We start from the raw sequence: 20,171 nt of genomic DNA, 5'->3' as shown, positions 1-20,171 counted from the left end.
ATTGTCTCTTGAGAGAGACAAATATCAGCAACTGCAATAACTGATTGTAGACACATATTTTTTTTGTCCCTTGAGAACGGTATGCTCCATGTGGCCTTAGTTTCCCTGTGTCAAAGGGCTGGGGTCTGTTACAGAGGGTGTTATTATGTTCTCTTCCCATACCTCTTGTCTTTCTGCTGGGCTGGCTTGCTTGGTTGGTTGTGTGGAACATACAGGAAGGATCTACAGTGGTGCCTCGCAAGACGAAAATAATCCGTTCCGCAATTCTCTTCGTCTAGTGGTTTTTTCGTTTTGCGAAGCAACCCCATTAGCGGCTAAGAGGATTAGCGCTATTAGCGATTTAGCGGCTTAGCGGCTATTAAAGGATTAGCGGCTAAGCTGCTAAAAGGCTATTAGTGGCTTAGCGGCTTTGAAAAAGGGGGGGAAAGCGGGGGGGGGGAATGGTGAGACTCGCAAGACGTTTTCGTCTTGCGAAGCAAGCCCATAGGGAAATTCGTCTTGCGAAGCGCATCGCAAACGGAAAACCCTTTCGTCTAGCGGGTTTTCTGTCTTGCGAGGCATTCGTCTTGCGGGGCACCACTGTATTTCTCCCTTCTCTGTGCCCCCTCCCCAAAGGTTGCAAGAGAGAGAGAGGTTCAGAAACAGACTTGACAAACCCTGTAGTATTAATTCGCCAGGATGTGATTCATGGGTCAGATGAGCATCGTCTGACAAATTCTGCCCTCTTGGCATCAGCTACTTTACCTGAAGGGCCACTTTGAGAAGTGATTATGGGGTGGTGTCCCTTCACCTCAACTTCCAGTTGCTTGTTTGCAGTTCGTAATTTTTCTGATATGCATCTCTTGTTGAGTCTTTCGCCTTCAGTCTGTCTGCTGGAAGGCCTCTCAGCTACCAGCCCTTATTCTGCCTAAAGATTTAGATGAATTTGAAAAAGGCAGTGGCGAGACTGACTTTCCTCCTTTGGATACTGTTGTTCATGTTTATTTATTTATAAGAAATATTTATATACAACTAGTTCATAAAAATATACCACAGTTCAGAACAGTATAAAAAACCCAAACAATATCATGACGAGTTAAAAATAAGTTAAAAACAAAAAGAAATTAATATCAAGCACAAGTAGATCATTGTAGGGAATGTACTCTTATTTGCCTGGTGGAATAGTTTTCCTTAGGCATTTAAAAATTGGCACAGAAGGCACCCACTGAATCCCTGTCCTCATTGTATTCCACAAGACTGGGGCCAGTGACACTGAAAACTTGATTTCTCATTGTTGTCAAACGAGCCTCACCAACTTGGGGAATTGAAAGAGATGATGTGGACAAAACTACTGCTGCTGTATTTTGGGAAATGATTTTCTAACAACTATAATTAAGTAACTAACTAACTATCAGCATGGCTTTCTTGTATTATATGGAGGAGGAGTTTTCCCTCTTCCCAGACGCAAGTGCTTGGCTTTGTTATTGACTGAGCAAAAAGAGCTAACTTAATTTGCTTACAGAGTTTTGAAAGAGAAAGGGCTTTGGGTTTGAGATGCAGGAGACGATGTTTTGTTTTGACATCTCAGGACTGGGCAGTGATTCATCTATCCTGCCCTCCTTGGCCTTTTGTAATGAGTAAAAAAAAAAGGAAGCCTTAATCTGTTTCCACACTGGCAGGTAAGTTTACTCTTTCACACTGAGTAATAATGGCATTAGTCATTGGTGGCTCCTAAATGAACATCCCATAGAGCAAATGTAAACAGAGTTTACAATAACAAGTTTGCTGACTTTCCTATAACTGCGGTCTAATGTGCAACTGATATGTACACATATCTGATATGTGCAACTGATATGCGTGCGTGCGCGTGCGCGCGCGCGCACACACACACACACACACAGAGTCTGTTGAAATGATGAGACCATATGTGTAATTCTGTGCCAGATTTCAGTGAGGCCATTTAGGAGTAAGCATTTTATTTGGAAATACTGTTTTTATTGGCACTTCCTCCCAAGTAAATATGTTTAGACTGGGATTAAGCTGGGTGTTTATTTAAAAAGGGAACGTCTAGAAGTTATTATTGAAGGCTGACAAAGGAGACCTTGCAACTTGGAACGGGGTCATAATGCGACTATCTCAAATGTTGGAGCATGGGTAGGCAAACTAAGGCCCGGGGGCCAGATCCGGCTCAGTCGCATTCTAAATCTGGCCCACGGAACGGTCCGGGAATCAGCTTGTTTTTACATGAGTAGAATGTGTGCTTTTATTTAAAATACATCTCTGGGTTATTTGTGGGGCATAGGAATTCGTTCATTCCCCCCTTCCAAAAAATATAGTCTGGCCCCCCTACAAGGTCTGAGGGACAGTGAACTGGCCCCCTGCTGAAAAAGTTTGCTGAAACCTGTGTTAGAGAGTACAATTTGTATAGTGCACACATCTGAAAGCCCCCACACACCTGAGGGAGTGCTGATGACATTCTCACAGGGGGGCAGGAATTGCATGGTGGCACCAGTTTTATGAATGGTCAGTTCCATGTTGGGGCTGTTGACGTAACACGTGCTATTTTCATTGTTGAAAGCTGAGAGCCGTGGTCGTTTGACACAAAGAGACTAGTGAGTCACGAGGCATTTAGACATCTGAACAAAGGATAAATCTCCTTGAGGCTTGTAGATTTTTGTAGCTAAATGAGAAGATAGAGGGAATTATTTATCCAGTATCCCAGTAAATTTAAAGGCAGATACACCGCTGCGTCTTGATTAGACAGTGAAACATAGTTCTGCATTTATGTGGCAGAGAAAACAGTTAATGGGAATGGTTTGCTGCAGCATGGAAGTGGCTCTTCTGAAGCGGTGCTTGAGGAACTGGACACTACAGGTAAACATGGAGATAAAAAAGATCTGGTGGACCAGTTTCTCCTTCCCTCTTTTCAAATACCAGACTGGATGCTAGCACTTGAGATTTTTCTAGCTTCTGTAGTACGCTGACTAGCTTAGCTCCATGTTGTTGTTTAGTCGTTTAGTCGTGTCCAACTCTTTGTGACTCCATGGACCAGAGCACGGCAGGCACTCCTGTCTTCCACTGCCTCCCGCAGTTTGGTCAAACTCATGCCGGTAGCTTTGAGAACACTATCCAACCATCTTGTCCTCTGTCGTCCCCTTCTCCTTGTGCCCTCCATCTTTCCCAACATCAGGGTCTTTTCCAGGGAGTCTTCTCTTCTCATGAGGTGGCCAAAGTATTGGAGCCTCAGCTTCAGGATCTGTCCTTCCAGTGAGCACTCAGGGCTGATTTCCTTAAGGATGGATAGGTTTGATGGATAGGCAGTCCATGGGACTCTCAAGAGTCTCCTCCAGCACCATAATTCAAAAGCATCAATTCTTCGGCGATCAGCCTTCTTTATGGTCCAGCTCTCACTTCCATACATCACTACTGGGAAAACCATAGCAGCTTAGCGCCATAGTTTCCCACAATTACATTTATTTTTTTATTTCAGAAACTATTGTGCCTTGAGGTTTTAAAACAGAGGGTAGAGTGCAAGAAGTGAATGCCGTTCTTCATTTTAGAGAGGAGGTAAACAAAGTCTGCCTTCTCCTGGGATGCACCATAAGCCAGGGGACTGCTCAGTCTGACACAGCTTCTGCAGATACTTGAGCCTGCAGTGCTTCTACTTGCCTCGCCAGAGAGAAGAGACCAGGGGATTAATAAAGGGGTGAAGTCTCCAATTCTTCCCTCCTATTCATCAACGCAAGTGGCAGCTGTTCTTCTGAACTGAGCCTGCGTGTTTCTCTGGAGAAGGACATCCTGGACCTTGGTTGGGGAGTGAGTGTGTGCCTTGCTGTGCAGGCAAATGGAAGTTAGTAGCATAGTGCCACACTTGTTTTATATATACAGTGGTACCTTGGTTCTCAAACAGCCTAATTCATGAACAGCTTAGAACCTGAACATTGCAAACCCGGAAGTGAGTGTTCCGGTTCTCGAATTTTTTTTTGGAAGTCGAGCGTGTCCTGAGCTTTCGTTTTTAGTGTTGCGCTTCCATTTTTAGAGAGAACGCGCTGATTGGGCCGGTAAGGAGAAGTCCCAGCAGTGCTCTGCAGCCCAGCCACTTTGACGAGAGAGAGATCAAGAGAGAAAGAGATCTTGAAAGATCACACTGATTGGGGTGGTGGGGAAAAGCGTTTTAGGGGTAGTTTTTCAACAGCCTGGAATGGATTAATTTGTTTTGCATTACTTTCTATGGGAAAACATGCCTTGGTTTGGAATGTTTAGGTTTTGGAACGGACTTCCGGAATAGATTAAGTTCGAGAACCAAGGTACCACTGTATATATAAAAGCAGCAGTTGCCTCAAAAGACAATACATATGGGATAAACTTCATAGACCCATATCTCTGATTTTCAGAGGATGCCGCCGGTATTTCCACCACAAAACATTGTGTGGCTTCCCTCTCCCTCTGAGTTAGGCCTTTTTAAATGTCATATTAGCCTAAGATTTCCAAATACAGTGTAACCTCGGTTTTCAAATGCCTTGGCTGCCAAATGATTCAGAAGCCGAATGCTGAAAACCTGGAAGTGAATGCTTCTGTTTTTGAACACGCCTCGGAAGTTGAACAGCTTTCCATGGTGCATTTTTTCCATTTTCACCATTCACTTTGCCAACAGCCCTTTGATTTTCGGTTTCCGAACGGACTCCCCGAACGGATTACGTTTGAAAACCGAGGTTCCACTATATTCACTCTTGTTTTAGCTCCCCCCCCCCCCCGTATGGTTCTGCTAAATGTAATTTTCCTAATTAAATGTAATTTTCCTAATTAAAGAATTACAGGTAACTGAATGCTGTGTGGAATACTTCCTGCCAGGAGAAAAGACTGGTCCCTTGTTCTTCGTTAGACCTCAGCCGCTTGAATGTACCGCTAAGCTATTCTGAACTGCAGATAGTCCGTCATCACAAAAAAAAACCTCTGCTTTGTTTCCATGAAGAAACACAACTGATCTAGGGGTCTGTGTGTGGTCTTTTTCACCCACCTTCACAAGGCTGTTTTTTCTCGTCATCAGATGTAACCCTGATGGATGTTAAGGGACGCGGGTGGCGCTGTGGGTTAAACCACAGAGCCTAGGACTTGCCAATCAGAAGGTTGGCAGTTCGCATCCCTGCGGCGGGGTGAGCTCCCGTTGCTCGGTCCCTGCTCCTGCCCACCTAGCAGTTCAAAAGCACGTCAAAGTGCAAGTAGATGAATAGGAACCGCTCCATCGGGAAGGTAAACGGCGTTTCTGTGCGCTGCTCTGGTTCTCCAGAAGTGGCTTAGTCATGCTGGCCACACGACCCGGAAGCTGAACGCCGGCTCCCTTGGCCAATAAAGCGAGATGAGCGCCGCAACCCCAGAGTCGGTCACGACTGGACCTAATGGTCAGGGGTCCCTTTATCTTTACTAACCCTGATGGATATTTCTCAGTTAGTGAAAACTGGGCAGGACCTCTCGGAGATGAAACAGAGGTTTCTTAACCGTCCACAAAGTCATTCCAGAGTGACCCAGCCCAGTTTGCATCTCTCTTTGGTCTTTTCAAGTCTTGAGAGGGTTGAAATGAACGGAGGGAATGTAAGAGAGATCTGCAGAAGCAAGACTTTTGCCTCTATAAAGATTCAGATGCTGGATAGAATCTCATGACATTGTGCGTTGTGCCTTGACGTTGTGCCTTGTTACAGTGTACACTTGACAAGGCCACTTTGCAAGAACTGCTTTTCCAGGTAAGCAACCAACCATTTAGCGATAATCTGAAATAATACACTGAGTACAAGGCTGCGATGATGCTAGCTTCGAGTTACGATTGTACGTATTTCCCCCCCTTGAATATAACTTGCTGTGCATGCTATAAATTATGCTGGCCAAACCCACAGGAATAACATTTCCTGACACCAGAGATGGGGGGTGTATGGCCTCTCAGGTGCTGTTGGACCCTCAACTCCCTTCAGCACCAGCCATTGTGGCTAATGATCAGGGATGATTGGAGCTATAGACCAGCAACATCTGAAGGGTTACAGATTTTTCACCCCACCAGTGTTTCCTGTAATCCATTTTGAAACTACTTATGACTTTTCAGAAGTGAAATTAAATGATGGCGCTTGGGCCCTTCGATTGCAGAAATTTCATTTCTTGGGAATTAGTGTTTCTTGCTCATAATGCAATTAATTATTTGTTTTTCTTCTCTTCTTTCTAGATCAAGATGGAGATCTATCGGGGACGATATCACTTGTTATGACCCAGTGCTGCAAGCGAATAAAGGACACTGTTCAGAAATTGGCCTCAGATCATAAAGACATTCACAGTAGTGTTTCCCGTGTTGGGAAAGCTATTGACAAGGTATTTAGAGCATTCGTTTGGTTGTACCGTATTTTTCGCTCTATAAGACGCACCAGACCATAAGACGCACCTAGTTTTTGGAGGAGGAAAACAAGAAAAAAAATATTCTGAATCTCAGAAGCCAGAACAGCAAGAGGGATCGCTGTGCAGTGAAAGCAGCAGTCCCTCTTGGTGTTCTGGCTTCTGGGATAGCTGCGCAGCCTGCATTCGCTCCATAAGACGCACACACATTTCCTACTTTTTAGGAGGGGAAAAGTGAGTCTTATAGAGCAAAAAATACGGTATCTCAATGCTTGGTTGTTGTTTTTAAAAACTTTGTATGTTTAAAATTTAATGTGAGTCAGCACTGCAGACTCTCCGGACTTTTGCAACTGGCTTTTACAGAGATGAAGGATCTCTGGCCTTCTAGATGTTGTGAGACTCCCAACTCCTATCAGCCCCAGCTACGTAGCCCAGGGTCAGGGATGATGTAAGTTGTTATTTAACAGCGTCTGAAAGGCCACAGTTTCCCCATCTCTGCTATAGGTTGTTTTCAAGAAAGCTCAGTGGACGTGTCTATATTTCTGCATGCAAAACCATATCCGCCAGTTTGCACCCTGTCAGAAACCAAGTGAAATAAAGAACCCAGAGGTAAACCGGGCATTTCACCTTGAAAACCGGCCTTCTGTGAAACAGATTGCCACTTTAGATAATTAGATTAAGACTAATGCAGCAAAATATTTAGTCCTGGGTACATTGAAACCACAGAGCCTAGGACTTGCCGATCAGAAGGTCGGCAGTTCGAATCCCCGCGACGGGGTGAGCTCCCGTTGCTCGGTCCCAGCTCCTGCCAACCTAGCAGTTCAAAAGCACGTCAAAGTGCAAGTAGATAAATAGGTACCACTCTGGCGGAAAGGTAAACGGAGTTTCCATGTGCTGCTCTGGTTCGCCAGAAGCGGCTCAGTCATGCTGACCACATGACCCGGAAGCTGTACGCCGTCTCCCTTGGCCAATAAAGTGAGATGAGCCGCAACCCCAGAGTCGGCCACGACTGGACCTAATGGTCAGGGGTCCCTTTACCTTTTACATTGAAACCAGAGTGTTTTAAATTTATCTAGAACCATATACTAACTTGGAACTCCTTCCAAAAGTTGCAGCTACTGGGCCTTTGCCAAAGGAGATGTGTTAGATCTGCTTGGGGCTCCATACCCCTCCCGCAAATCACCCACAGGAAATATGCCTAGCACCTTTTTTTGGAAGGTCCAAGTTAGAATTAATATGGTCCTAGATAAATTTCTTGTTACAGATGATGTGAATGTTTTAATAGGCCATGTTACCTGTAAAGGAGAAGCTAGAGGAAAAACAGGGGAGAGGGTACTACAGTGGTACCTCGGGTTACATACGCTTCAGGTTACATACGCTTCAGGTTACAGACTCCGCTAACCCAGAAATAGTGCTTCAGGTTAAGAACTTTGCTTCAGGATGAGAACAGAAATCGTGCTCCGGCTGCACAGCGGCAGCAAGAGGCCCCATTAGCTAAAGTGGTGCTTCAGGTTAAGAACAGTTTCAGGTTAAGAACGGACCTCCAGAACGAATTAAGTACTTAACCCGAGGTACCACTGTATTGAGCTTTGTTGATTGCCAGTGCTGGAAGATTATTCGCTTTACCATTTTGGAGCCCATCAAACACGGGCGAATATGTGCAAAACCTACATTTGGCAACTCATGAGCAGATTCTAACCTGGGGAGAAAACAGCAAAGACCTGATGAAGAGAGCACAGCAGAGGTTATATTTTCTGAGATTCCTCCGGAAAAATAATCTCTCAAAGGACCTGTTGATGGCATTTTACCATTGTAGTGTTGAGAGTGTATTAACTTATGGTCTCTGTGTCTGGTTTGGGAGCTGCACCGTCAGGGAAAAAGCAATGTTGTCCAGGGTTGTAAAGACTGCGGAGAGAATAATTGGGTGCACTCTTCCCACCTTGGATCAAATCTATGCTTCCAGGTGCCATAAGAAAGCTGCAGACATAGTGCAGGATAGTGCGCACCCCGGAAATGATCTCTTTCAACTTCTGCCTTCTGGAAGAAGGTACAGGGTTATAAAGACTAGGACTAGCTGCCTGAGAAACAGTTTCTACCCAAATGTGATTTTGGTTTTAAACGCAGTGTAAGGTAGTCTCTATGGGAGTATATTGTACTTAATTATGGGGTATCAGAGTTTTTAGGGGGCTAACCAGGCTGGGATAGTTGGGATAGCAGGCTTGTTGGTTTTTGAATGTCTGATGTAGATTTTTTCAATTTTGTTGTTCTGTATGGGGCAATGGCAATAGAGATTATCGTATCCTATCGTATTCTAATAAGCAAAAAACGTAAGAGGAATTTCAATAGAATTGGCATCATGCATAATGGAATATTGCCCTTTGGTTTATTATAAAGGGCCCAATTAAAAATGCTGGTTATGTCCTTTAAAGCCCTAAACTGGGTTGGGATCAGGATACTTCTGGGAGCACCTTCTCCCATATGACCATGTCTGCTTACTAAGATCTTCTGGAGGGAGAGCCTCTCTATCTTACCCTGCCAGCCTCTGAATTGCATTTGTTCAGGATGCAGGACAGGGTCTTCTCTGTAGCTGCAGCAAAGCTTCAGAACTTCTTTCCTAGAGAGGTCCATCTTACTTCCTCATTTCTAGCCTTCTGATGGCAATCTAGCCAGCTGGCTAAGCTTTCAATCCGAAAATTCACCCGTCTCCTAGTTTTTATCTTATCTTTGTTCCCTGCCATTTTACCTTCTTACTTTATTTTTACTGCGCGAGTTGAGCATTTTTATGGAAAAGCTGGATAGCATTGTTTTAAAAGTGATAAAAAAAACCCTTCCTGTTTTTAATCTTTAGCACAGTGACTGGATTTTAGGGAGTTTCCTAAACCGATAAGCTCTTGAGAGACGGTGGCTGGGTTACTGCCTTTAATTATGAGTTGTCAATGCAAGCAAATTTTGCAACAGAAGAAGCTGCCTGAGTCAGGGGATTGGCCCATCTAGGTCATTATTACCTACACTGACTGGCAGTGCCTTTCCAAGCTTTCAGGCCAAGGGTCTTTACCTAGAAACACCAGGGATTGAATTTGGGACAGTGAGCTATCACCCTTCTCCAATTTCCCCTGATTTTCACATGATCAGGCGGGAACAATTCCTGGGATAATCTTGCATCGCATATCTCTTGAGATGATTTACACCCCCACACCTTGCTTGCTCCCCCCCCCCATTTGCACAAAGCATGAAGCAGGTTATGTCATGCACAGCATGAATGTTAATGCCGCCTTACCTTTAGCCAGTGCTAAACAGGACAGTTCACAGGATCAAACTACAAGAGATGGGAGTCTTTGTTATCATGAGAATGAGGATGATACCCAGCTCTACCTCTCTTTCAAATCAGAACCAGTGAAGGCGGTGAGGGTCCTGTGTGAGTGTCTGGAGCCGGTTGGAGGATGGATGGCGGCTAACAGAGAGGTTGAATCCTGACAGGACAGAAGTACTGTTTTTGGGGGACAGGAGGCAGGCAGGTATGGAGGACTCCCTGGTCCTGAATGGGGTAACTGTGCCCCTGAAGGACCAGGTGCACATCCTGGGAGTCATTCTGGACTCGCAGCTGTCCATGGAGGCGCAGGTCAATTCTGTGTCCAGGGCAGCTGTTTATCAGCTCCATCTGGTACGCAGGCTGAGACCCTACCTGCCTGCGGACTGTCTCGCCAGAGTGGTGCATGCTCTGGTTAGCTCTCACTTGGACTACTGCAATGCGCTCTATGTGGGGCTACCTTTGAAAGTGACCCAGAAACTACAACTAATTCAGAATGCGGCAGCTAGACTGGTGACTGGGAGTGGTCGTCGAGACCACATAACACCGGTCTTGAAAGACCTACATTGGCTCCCAGTACGTTTCCAAGCACAATTCAAAGTGTTGGTGCTAACCTTTAAAGCCCTAAATGGCCTCGGTCCAGTATACCTGAAGGAGCGTCTCCACCCCCATTGTTCTGCCCAGACGCTGAGTTTCAGTGCTGAGGGCCTTCTGGTGGTTTCTTCGCTGCGAGAAGCCAAGTTATAGGGAACCAGGCAGAGGGGCTTTTCGGTAGTGGCACCCGCCCTGTGGAATGCTCTCCCACCAGATGTCAAAGAGAAAAACAACTACAGTGGTACCTCAGGTTACATACACTTCAGGTTACATACGCTTCAGGTTACAGATTCCACTAACCCAGAGATATTGCTTCGGGTTAAGAACTATGCTTCAGGATGAGAACAGAAATTGTGCTCTGGCAGCGCGGCGGCAGCGGGAGGCCCCATTAGCTAAAGTGGTGCTTCAGGTTAAAACAGTTTCACGTTAAGAACGGACCTCCCAAACGAATTAAGTACTTAACCCGAGGTACCACTGCACCAGACTTTTAGAAGACATCTGAAGGCAGCCCTGTTTAGGGAAGCTTTTAATGTTTAATAGATTATTGTATTTTAATATTTTTTTGGAAGCCGCCCAGAGTGGCTGGGGAAACCCAGCCAGATGGGCGGAGTATAAATAAATTATTATTATTATTATTATTATTATTATTATTATTATTGAAGAATTTTCAGCCCATAAACCTGTTTTGGCAAGACATAGCCCCTGCCTCAACCCCCACTTCTGCCTTCATAAGAGTAGACCATTCCCAACGTGTTCAGAGAGGCAATTTAAGCCAGTTTTGATTCCTTGGGACCACCCCCCCCCCAGTTTAAAAAAATATTATTGTCTCTAAATAGGGGTTTTCCTTTGTAGTCCATTATTCAGGCTATAAATACACGTTGTGTAAATAAAATGTTTCTTGGCCTTACATGTAACTCACCTGTCAAGCTGCACCTGTCTATTACCATAGTTCCTGCGTCCTACGGAGTGGTCTTCTGGTCCTACTGTGCCAGCAGCTGCTATATTGGTTATGCTAGCGTAACGTAATCAAGATCCTATGCACTTTCAGCAGCAAGGCAGGCAGTAAAACAAAACCACTTTCTGCAAGAAATAATGTAGCAACTCTGACACCGCTCCAGCCTTCGTGATAATCCCACCAGCCAGTGATTCTGACATTGCATGCATGCCAGTGGCACCCCATGTTATCTGTATATTTATTATTATTATTATTATTATTATTATTATTATTATTATGCTCATTAAGTGAGTCCTCTGGGTAGTTTTCAACATTATTAAAAATGCAAAATACATCTTTTTCTATAAAAGGAAGGAACCTGCCAATGCACACAACAGTTGAATGTGCCCCAAATGCAACAACAACAACAACAACAACAACAACAACAACAATAATAATAATTTATTTGTACCCCGCCCATCTGGCTGGGTTTCCCCAGCCACTCTGTGTGGCTTCCAACAAAGACCAAAAATACGCTAAGATGTCACACATTAAAAACTTCCCTGAACAGGGCTGCCTTCAGATGTCTTCTAAAAGTCTGGTAGTTGTTGTTCTCTTTGACATCTGATGGGAGGGCGTTCCACAGGGCGGGCGCCACTACCGAGAAGGCTGGTTCCCTGTAGCCTTGCTTCTCGCAGTGAGGGAACCGCCAGAAGGCCCTCGGTGCTGGACCTCAGTGTCTGGGAAGAACAACAGGGGTGGAGACGCTCCTTCAGGTATACAGGACCGAGGCCGTTTAGGGCTTTAAAGGTCAGCGCCAACACTTTGAATTGTGCTCGGAAACATACTGGGAGCCAATATAGCCTTTCAAGATCATATTCAAGCGCATCTATGAAGCACAGTTTAGCAGTCGAGGGACACAGCACTCTCCCTAGTGCGCGTGAGCCCAGCAACTGTCACCCAGAGCTCCCTCCAGACAAGAATCTGCTTGTAGCACAAATATAGGCAAGCCTGAAAAGAACCGCTCTTTTTGCAGACAAATAAAAGGTAAAGGTACCCCTGCCCGTACGGGCCAGTCTTGACAGACTCTAGGGTTGTGCGCCCATCTCACTCAAGAGGCCGGGGGCCAGCGCTGTCCGGAGACACTTCCGGGTCACGTGGCCAGCGTGACAAAGCTGCATCTGGCGAGCCAGCGCAGCACACGGAAACGCCGTTTACCTTCCCACCAGTAAGCGGTCCCTATTTATCTACTTGCACCCGGGGGTGCTTTCGAACTGCTAGGTTGGCAGGCGCTGGGACCGAACAACTGGAGCGCACCCCGCCGCGGGGATTCAAACTGCCGACCTTTCGATCGGCAAGCCCTAGGCGCTGAGGCTTTTACTCACAGCGCCACCCGCGTCCCTATTTGCAGACAAATAGGTGGAGCCAAACAGCAAGGGGAGGACATTCTTGTCGCAGCATCCAGTTCATTCCAGAGCTCATGGCTAGAGTAGAACATGGGTTCCCAAAGAGCATCAATGTCCTGTGGGAAAAGTGCACTCGGTAGACCGCTCCTGTTGATGCCTATGTGAAGAAAAAAAGGGCTTTTTGCCAGGGAGACAGCCTCATGTACAAGGAAGAGCAGGAGTCAGAACGGTTATTACCGTATTTTTTGCTCTATAAGACTCACTTTTCCCCTACTAAAAAGTAAGGGGAAATGTGTGTGAGTCTTATGGAGCGAATGCAGGCTGCGCAGCTATCCCAGAAGCCAGAACAGCAAGAGGGATTGCTGCTTTCACTGTGCAGCGATCCCTCTTGCTGTTCTGGCTTCTGAGATTCAGAATATATTTTTTCTTGTTTTCCTCCTCCAAAAACTAGGTGCGCCTTGTGGTCTGGTGCGTCTTATAGAATGAAAAATATGGTACAGTGGTGCCTCGCAAGATGAAATTAATTCGTTCGTCTTGCGTTTTTTTTTGTCTTGCGAAGCACGGTTTCGGAAAAGTTTTGGAAAAGCTTCAAAAATCACCAAAGTCTTCAAAAACCTCAAAAAAGGCTACCACACTGCGTGCTATGAGTTGCTCCTCGAAGTCAAGTCGCAACTGTAATAACGGTGTTAAGAAAAAGGAAACAAATTTGCAAGACGTTTCCGTCTTGCGAAGCAAGCCCATAGGGAAAATCGTCTTGCGAAGCAACTCAAAAAACCAAAAACCCTTTCGTCTTGCGAGTTTTTTGTCTTGCGAGGCATTCGTCTTGCGAGGTACCACTGTACGTAGGCTCCAGCACCAGGACTCGTATGGTAGCACAGTGAGGGGAAGACACTCTATGGGAGGCTGGTTCAAATGTTGACACAAATCACCTTTTGGCTGGCAAGAATGATAGAATCCCCTCAATTCCTCAAATATGCCAAATGTGTTTAAAAAATAAAAAGGAGAGCAAGCAGTGGCCATACCTCCTGCCACAAGGAGCAGATCCCAAGCCACAGTCACGGAGAAGAGAATACGACTTGCCAGGCGTTTTGCACTCCCAATTCAGAACCCTGATAGGGTGTGTGGATGTGTGCGCACAAATTTCCCTCTCTGACCTCATCCCATGAGTCACCTGATCAGCAAGTCATCTGATTGGAATCCCTGTCAGCTGATAGTCAATCTCCTACCATGCTAAAGCTTAAATACAAGGCCGCTTTTATCTAATTTGCTGGATGTTTATGTCTGGTGGCTTATATGTGGTTTTATAGATTAGACTTGTGTTTTGGGGGGCTTACTGTACACCACTCTGAAGGACAGCCTAGAAAAACGTGTAAAGCAACCTTCTAAGAGCCGACATGACTTATGCACAATAACTTCATATTCTGATAGAATATGTATTGCATTACCTTCTGGTAATGAACTACACCCTTTCCTATCTTTAATTTCTTAAAATTTGTAAATATAGAATGTATTAATGGTTACCAGAAAGAAACAAAATGGTGTCTTCTTTTTCTATAAAGGACGTAATGAATCATGTGAAAGGAATACAGTGGTACCTCGGGTTAAGTACTTAATTCGTTCCGGAGGTCCGTACTTAACCTGAAACTGTACTTAACCTGAAGCACCACTTTAGCTAATGGGACCTCCTGCTGCTGCCGCGCCACCAGAGCACGGTTCCTGTTCTCATCCTGAAGCAAAGTTCTTAACCTGAAGCACTATTTCTGGGTTAGTGGAGTCTATAACCTGAAGCGTATGTAACCTGAGGTACCACTGTATCTTAAAAGACAAGAAGAAGCGAAGCAAGGCAGTTCAGAAATAGGCAAAAGCACTTCTGAGTGGAGATTTATATAATTCGCCTAATGCAAAAATAAAAACGTAAGAGCTTGGTTTTTTTCTGGGTCTGATTGTCACTTTTTCCTTCACAGAATTTTGACTCTGACATCAGCAGCGTGGGAATAGATGGATGCTGGCAGGCTGATAGCCAGCGGATTCTGAATGAGGTGATGGTAGAACACTTTTTCCGGCAAGGAATGCTAGATGTAGCTGAGGAACTTTGCCAGGTAATTGCAGCTAGAATTCCTCGTTCCTGGGAAGCAAAATAATTTTTTCACCTATTGTTTTAGTTGAATTTCCGGGCAACTGTGGAGTCTTCTATGTTCTAATGGTCCGCGGACACGAAAACACTATTTTGCCCATCTATAAAAATGACTAAAGAATGTGTGATATGATCTTGTTTTTCAGGAGTCTGGACTTTCGATAGACCAAAGTCAAAAGCAGCCATTTGTGGAGCTCAACCGAATATTGGAAGCACTTAAAGTTAGAGTTTTGAGACCTGCGTTAGAGTGAGTTACGCATCTGTTTTGGAAATATTCAGATAAAACGCCATCTAAAGTCTCTCATTTTAACATATTCATTAATGCTGGGGATTCTCAAGTGAATAGATGTTCACTAAATGTGTTCCAGCTGGGCTGAAATCCCAAAACTCAAGTGGGGCTTGCCTGCAGCAGGAATTGTCCAATATCAGGGTGGGTCTATGTTCCATAGGAACTGGCAGCTCTCAGGTGAAGCAGACATTGTGCCCACAATGGCGACGAACCAACAAATGGTTTGATCTGCTTGTTAGGTACCTAAGCTGAGCCCATCATCTGAGAGCTAACACTAATTTAAAGTGACAGAGCCCGCTTTAGACTTGTGTCCTCGTATTTTTTTATAGCATATTAGGAACTGCAGTTTGTTAAGGGAAGTTGAGAGTTGTTAGTAAAGGTAAAGGGACCCCTGACCACTAGGTCCAGTCGTGACTGACTCTGGGGTTGCGGCGCTCATCTCGCTTTATTGGCCGAGGGAGCCGGCGTACAGCTTCCGGGTCATGTGGCCAGCATGACTAAGCCGCTTCTGGCGAACCAGAGCAGCGCACGGAAGTGCCGTTTACCTTCCCGCTGGAGCAGTACCTATTTATCTACTTGCACTGGTGTGCTTTCGAATTGCTTGGTGGGCAGGAGCTGGGACCGAACAACGGGAGCTCACCCCGTCGCGGGGATTTGAACCGCCGACCTTCTGATCGGCAAGCCCTAGGTTCTGTGGTTTAACCCACAGCGCCACCCGCGTCCCTTGAGAGTTGTTAGGAGACCCCTATTCCTCTCACAGGGCTACAATTCAGAGTTGTAGTAGTAGTAGTAGTAGTAGTTGTTATTTATTGAATATGTATACCGCCCTATACCCAGAGGTCTCGGGGCGGTTCACAGAGTTCCCTGGAAAGAGGGATTGATTGCAAATGCGCAGTTTTAATGGGTGATATGCCGCTAATTTATCGAGTAGTCCCATTGAAATCTATGAACCTAAGTTCTGTGGTTTCAGTAGGCCTGTTCCGAGAATGACTAACACCGAATATCGCCAATTAACTCTGTGCATTTGCCTTTTCAGCAAAATGCAGCTGAACACCTATTTGCATCAAACTTAAGTTACTGAAAAATTGATAAAATACAAGCAGAGTGATTTTAGGTTTTAACCTCTGATTAATCAGCTGATGAGTTGCCCTTCATAACATTATGTCAGCTTTGTTATATTGTTTTGAACTTCCATGCTCATGTAAAGTTAAGCTGCCCTGATATAAGAGACCCATCTATCTGTCTGTCTCTCCATCTCGCACACACATAAAAAGTTTGAAAATAGCATACATGGATTTATCAATCCTTACGCTTTTTCATTTGTGTGTGATACTGTTTCTCTTTGGCCAGAGTGCCTTTTCTTTTTAATTATCTAGGTCAGTGGTAGCCGAAATTGTGGATGTTGCTAGACAACAAACTCCCATCATCCTTGACCATCAGCCATGCTGGCTGGGGCTGATGGAAATTGGAGTCCAAGAAAATCTGGAGGGCATTATCTGGTCTAGGTATTTGCCAGATTCTAGTGTTTTCATTTCTCCAAAGTTTCCAGGAGAATGAAATGTCTGAATAAATATACATGATTGGAGGAAGGTGGTGGCCTGCCCACACTCAGGGCTGTTAATACAGACAAGGAAAATTATTGTGTTCATTTGTATATTTTTAACAAAAATGTAAACATCAGCAATAATGAAAAGGTATACCAGGAAATCTCCTGTTTCTCAAGCATTAAACAAAAGAGTGAAGTAGAAATATTTATTTGTGTGCAAGTGTTAACTATATCTGTCTTTTCCGTTATCGATCAGCAAATATAGGGCGGTATATAAATTCAATAAGTAATAATAGTAATATTTCTTCACCCGCGACTTCATTTTTCAGAGTTGGTTGTGGTCCACAGCCCATGCTCCCACACACATATATGGAAATCAGTTCCCTTGAAATTTGTATAACTTGCCTTCAAATCCCAAATGTAATTCTGGGAAGTCACTGCAATCCAATCTCTGCAGTCCCTGGCCTTTAACCACTGCTCCAAAGAAACAGAGCATTGAAAACAGTCTTCAGGATGTGTGACAAACAGTATTAATAAGCTGAATGGAATGTTTAGAACGGCTAATTGCGGGTTATTAGCCAGCGTAATTTTTCATTGGTTCACAAAATACAAGCGGGAAATATTTATTTGTAACTATTGCAAATAAATCTACACAAGTTACTAGTCCATAAGATGTTTTTCTAACTCCTTTTCCCACATGCAAGTCACTTTGGCCCATCAGTAGCCGAGAGCTGGGGACCTCATATTCTTCCAGTTTATGGAAACCTCCCTGCCTGGTTGCCTAGAGATAATTCATACCTGGTACGGGAATGTAGGTGAGTGGATGTTTACAGGCCAGAAGCGGTTCTTTACAATTCTGATCCCAACTGCAACTGATGACACTCAGCCGCCCTCAGGGTTTCTTCCTCCCAGGACCTGTTTAGCCACAACTCCTCGGAAATGATCTGCCAATTTTTTAACCGCGAATTTTAGTGCAAGGCAATGAATGACTTCTGTGACCAGAGGGCGAAAAAGTAGCGCTCAAGCCAACCAAACTGAAAAGGAGCTAGTGGTATTAAAAGAACAGTCGTGGTATTCTGTCTCCAGGTTGAACCCCCACCCCACCCCCCACCCCCATTGGTAGTATGTTAAAAGTTCCTACAGGGAAAATGTTGTGAACGGACATTGAAACACCCTGAGGGAAAAGGTTGAATTGATAAACCAGTGTTCCTGTTAAGGTAAATTTGCTTTTTTTTCCTTTCCCCCTTTTTGTTCCATTATATCTTAGGTGGGCTGTATCAAACAGAGAAATGCTTATGGCACAGAACAGCTCTTTAGAATTTAAGCTACACAGATTATATTTTATTAGTTTATTAATGGGCGGAACTACAAACCAGAGAGAAGCACTGCAATACGCTAAAAACTTTCAGCCATTTGCTCTAAACCATCAGAAAGGTAAGCTGCATTAAATGCACCCGGGTCCCGAGTTCATATTTGTAGGCTAAGAATGGTGATTGTACTGAATTTACGATGTGTACTTCTTATCTTCATATACCGCATTTTTCGCTCTATTAGATGCACCGGACGATTGGACGCACCTAGTTTTCAGGGGAAGAAAACAAGAAATAAGAAACCAACGCAAAGCATCCTGAGCTAAGAGGGAGCGCGCCTCCATTTTCGCTCAGGAGGCTTTGCGGGGCTACCCCTGAAGCCAGGAGAGCAAGCGGGATCGGTGTGCACCGATCCCTCTTGCCCTCCTGGCTTCAGCGAAAGCAAGCCTGCTGGTTTTCCTCCCAGAAGAGCTGCACGCTCTTTAAGTGCAGCTCTTGGGGGCTTTTCTGGGAGGTGGGGGAAGGGACAGAGCCACCCGCTCTGTCCCTTCCTCCACCTCTCGCAAAAGCCAGGGATAGCTGCACGAAACTTCCGCAGGGGAGCGGGATGAAGGCTACCCGCTCCCCTGCGGAGGTTTCGCATGGCTAAGCCAGAAGCTAGAACAGCCAGTGGGATCCCGCTCGCTGTCCTGGCTTCCTCTTTAGGCGCGCGCAGCCTCTCCCGGGCAAGAGGAGCCTTCCTCCTCTGCCCGGGAGAGGCTGCGTGTGGCTAAGGCTCCCCCAAGAGCCACACTACCTTTAAAGAGCACACGGAGTGTGTGTGTGCGGCTCTTGGGGGCTTTTCCCCTAGGAGGGACAAGGGCCCAAGAGCCGCAAACATGCTCCACGCGGCTCTTTAAAGGGAGTGCTGGCAGAACCTCCTGCCTGCATTCACTCCACAAGACGCGCACACATTTCCCCTTACTTTTTAGGAGGGGAAAAGTGCGTCTTATAGAGCAAAAAATACGGTATTTCGGTTATCCTTTTTGGGGGGTTTTATCTACTAGCTATAGGCACACTTGTCCATCCCTTCAAAAAGGCAAAAATGAGATACAAAAAGCCCTTCCTCAACAGTCTGTATTGTTTGTAACATCCTCCCATTGAAATATTTCCGAGGGTCCAAAGAGCTGCTTTAAGCAAGCCAAGAACCGCTGGGAATGTCCCCCTGCTCCCCGTTTGCAATACCACAAGTTTATTTTTGGAACTCTCTTCTGTTTAGGAATCATTTTTCCATGCAACATGACAGAAAGGTGCTGTTCAAGAAACACAAGTACAAACGACACTTTGGCGCATGGATGTTAAGTGGTTGTTTAGATCCCAACCCGGGGGCTCATATTCTTGTGATGTTCTTTTGTATAAACTTGATCACCGCCACCAGGGTGTTCAGGCTTAAAAATATGAAAAGAATCTTGAAATCCATTTTACAAGCACACATGGGTAGGCAAACTAAGGCCCGGGGACCAGATCCAGCCCAATCGCCTTCTCAATCCAGCCCAGGAATCTGCGTGTTTTTACATGAGTAGGATGTGTGCTTTTATTTAAAATGCATCTCTGGGTTATTTGTGGGGCATAGGAATTCGTTCATTCCCCCCCCCCCCAAATATAGTCTGGCCCCCCACAAGGTCTGAGGGATAGTGGACCTGCACCCTGCTGAAAAAGTTTGTAAAGGCACAGAACCAGAACCCTTACAAATCAATAAAAGGTAAAAGGTAAAGGTACCCCTGCCCGTACAGGCCAGTCTTGACAGACTCTAGGGTTGTGCGCCCATCTCACTCAAGAGGCCGGGGGCCAGCGCTGTCCGGAGACACTTCCGGGTCACGTGGCCAGCGTGACATCGCTGCTCTGGCGAGCCAGCACAGCACACGGAACGCCGTTTACCTTCCCGCTAGTAAGCGGTCCCTATTTATCTACTTGCACCCGGGAGTGCTTTCGAACTGCTAGGTTGGCAGGTGCTGGGACCGAACAACGGGAGCGCACCCCGCCGCGGGGGTTCGAACCGCCGACCTTTCGATCGGCAAGCCCTAGGCGCTGAGGCTTTTACCCACAGCGCCACCCGCGTCAAATCAATGGCTTCATTCAATGGCTTCATTCATACAAATCAATGGCTTCATTCAAATGCCATGATAAACTAGGGTTGGTTATTTACGGTTGTAAATAATGTGGCTTCCTTTCTGAATTGCCAGTTATTATGTTTTCATTCATATATTCCTTCCCTCTCTGTATGTATCTTCAGGTTGTGCATATATGTGCTAAGCATACGT

The 20,171-nt window shown here is 45.4% G+C and overlaps 1 protein-coding gene across 2 annotated transcripts in view; it reads left to right on the top strand.

Annotated features, from left to right (window-relative positions):
* RMND5A (required for meiotic nuclear division 5 homolog A) overlaps nucleotides 1-20,171 on the top strand; it is a 31,944-nt gene that overhangs the window by 2,867 nt on the left and 8,906 nt on the right. For both annotated transcript variants that reach the window (XM_077917499.1, XM_077917500.1), the window contains exons 2-5: nucleotides 6,188-6,330; nucleotides 14,557-14,691; nucleotides 14,873-14,973; nucleotides 17,829-17,995. In XM_077917499.1, coding sequence (XP_077773625.1) covers nucleotides 6,188-6,330; nucleotides 14,557-14,691; nucleotides 14,873-14,973; nucleotides 17,829-17,995 — 546 coding nt within the window. The remainder of the gene's footprint in view (nucleotides 1-6,187; nucleotides 6,331-14,556; nucleotides 14,692-14,872; nucleotides 14,974-17,828; nucleotides 17,996-20,171) is intronic.

This window comes from Podarcis muralis, chromosome 13, assembly GCF_964188315.1.
Source record: "Podarcis muralis chromosome 13, rPodMur119.hap1.1, whole genome shotgun sequence".
Lineage (NCBI taxonomy): Eukaryota > Metazoa > Chordata > Lepidosauria > Squamata > Lacertidae > Podarcis > Podarcis muralis.
This window is presented reverse-complemented; position numbering and strand designations above follow the sequence as displayed.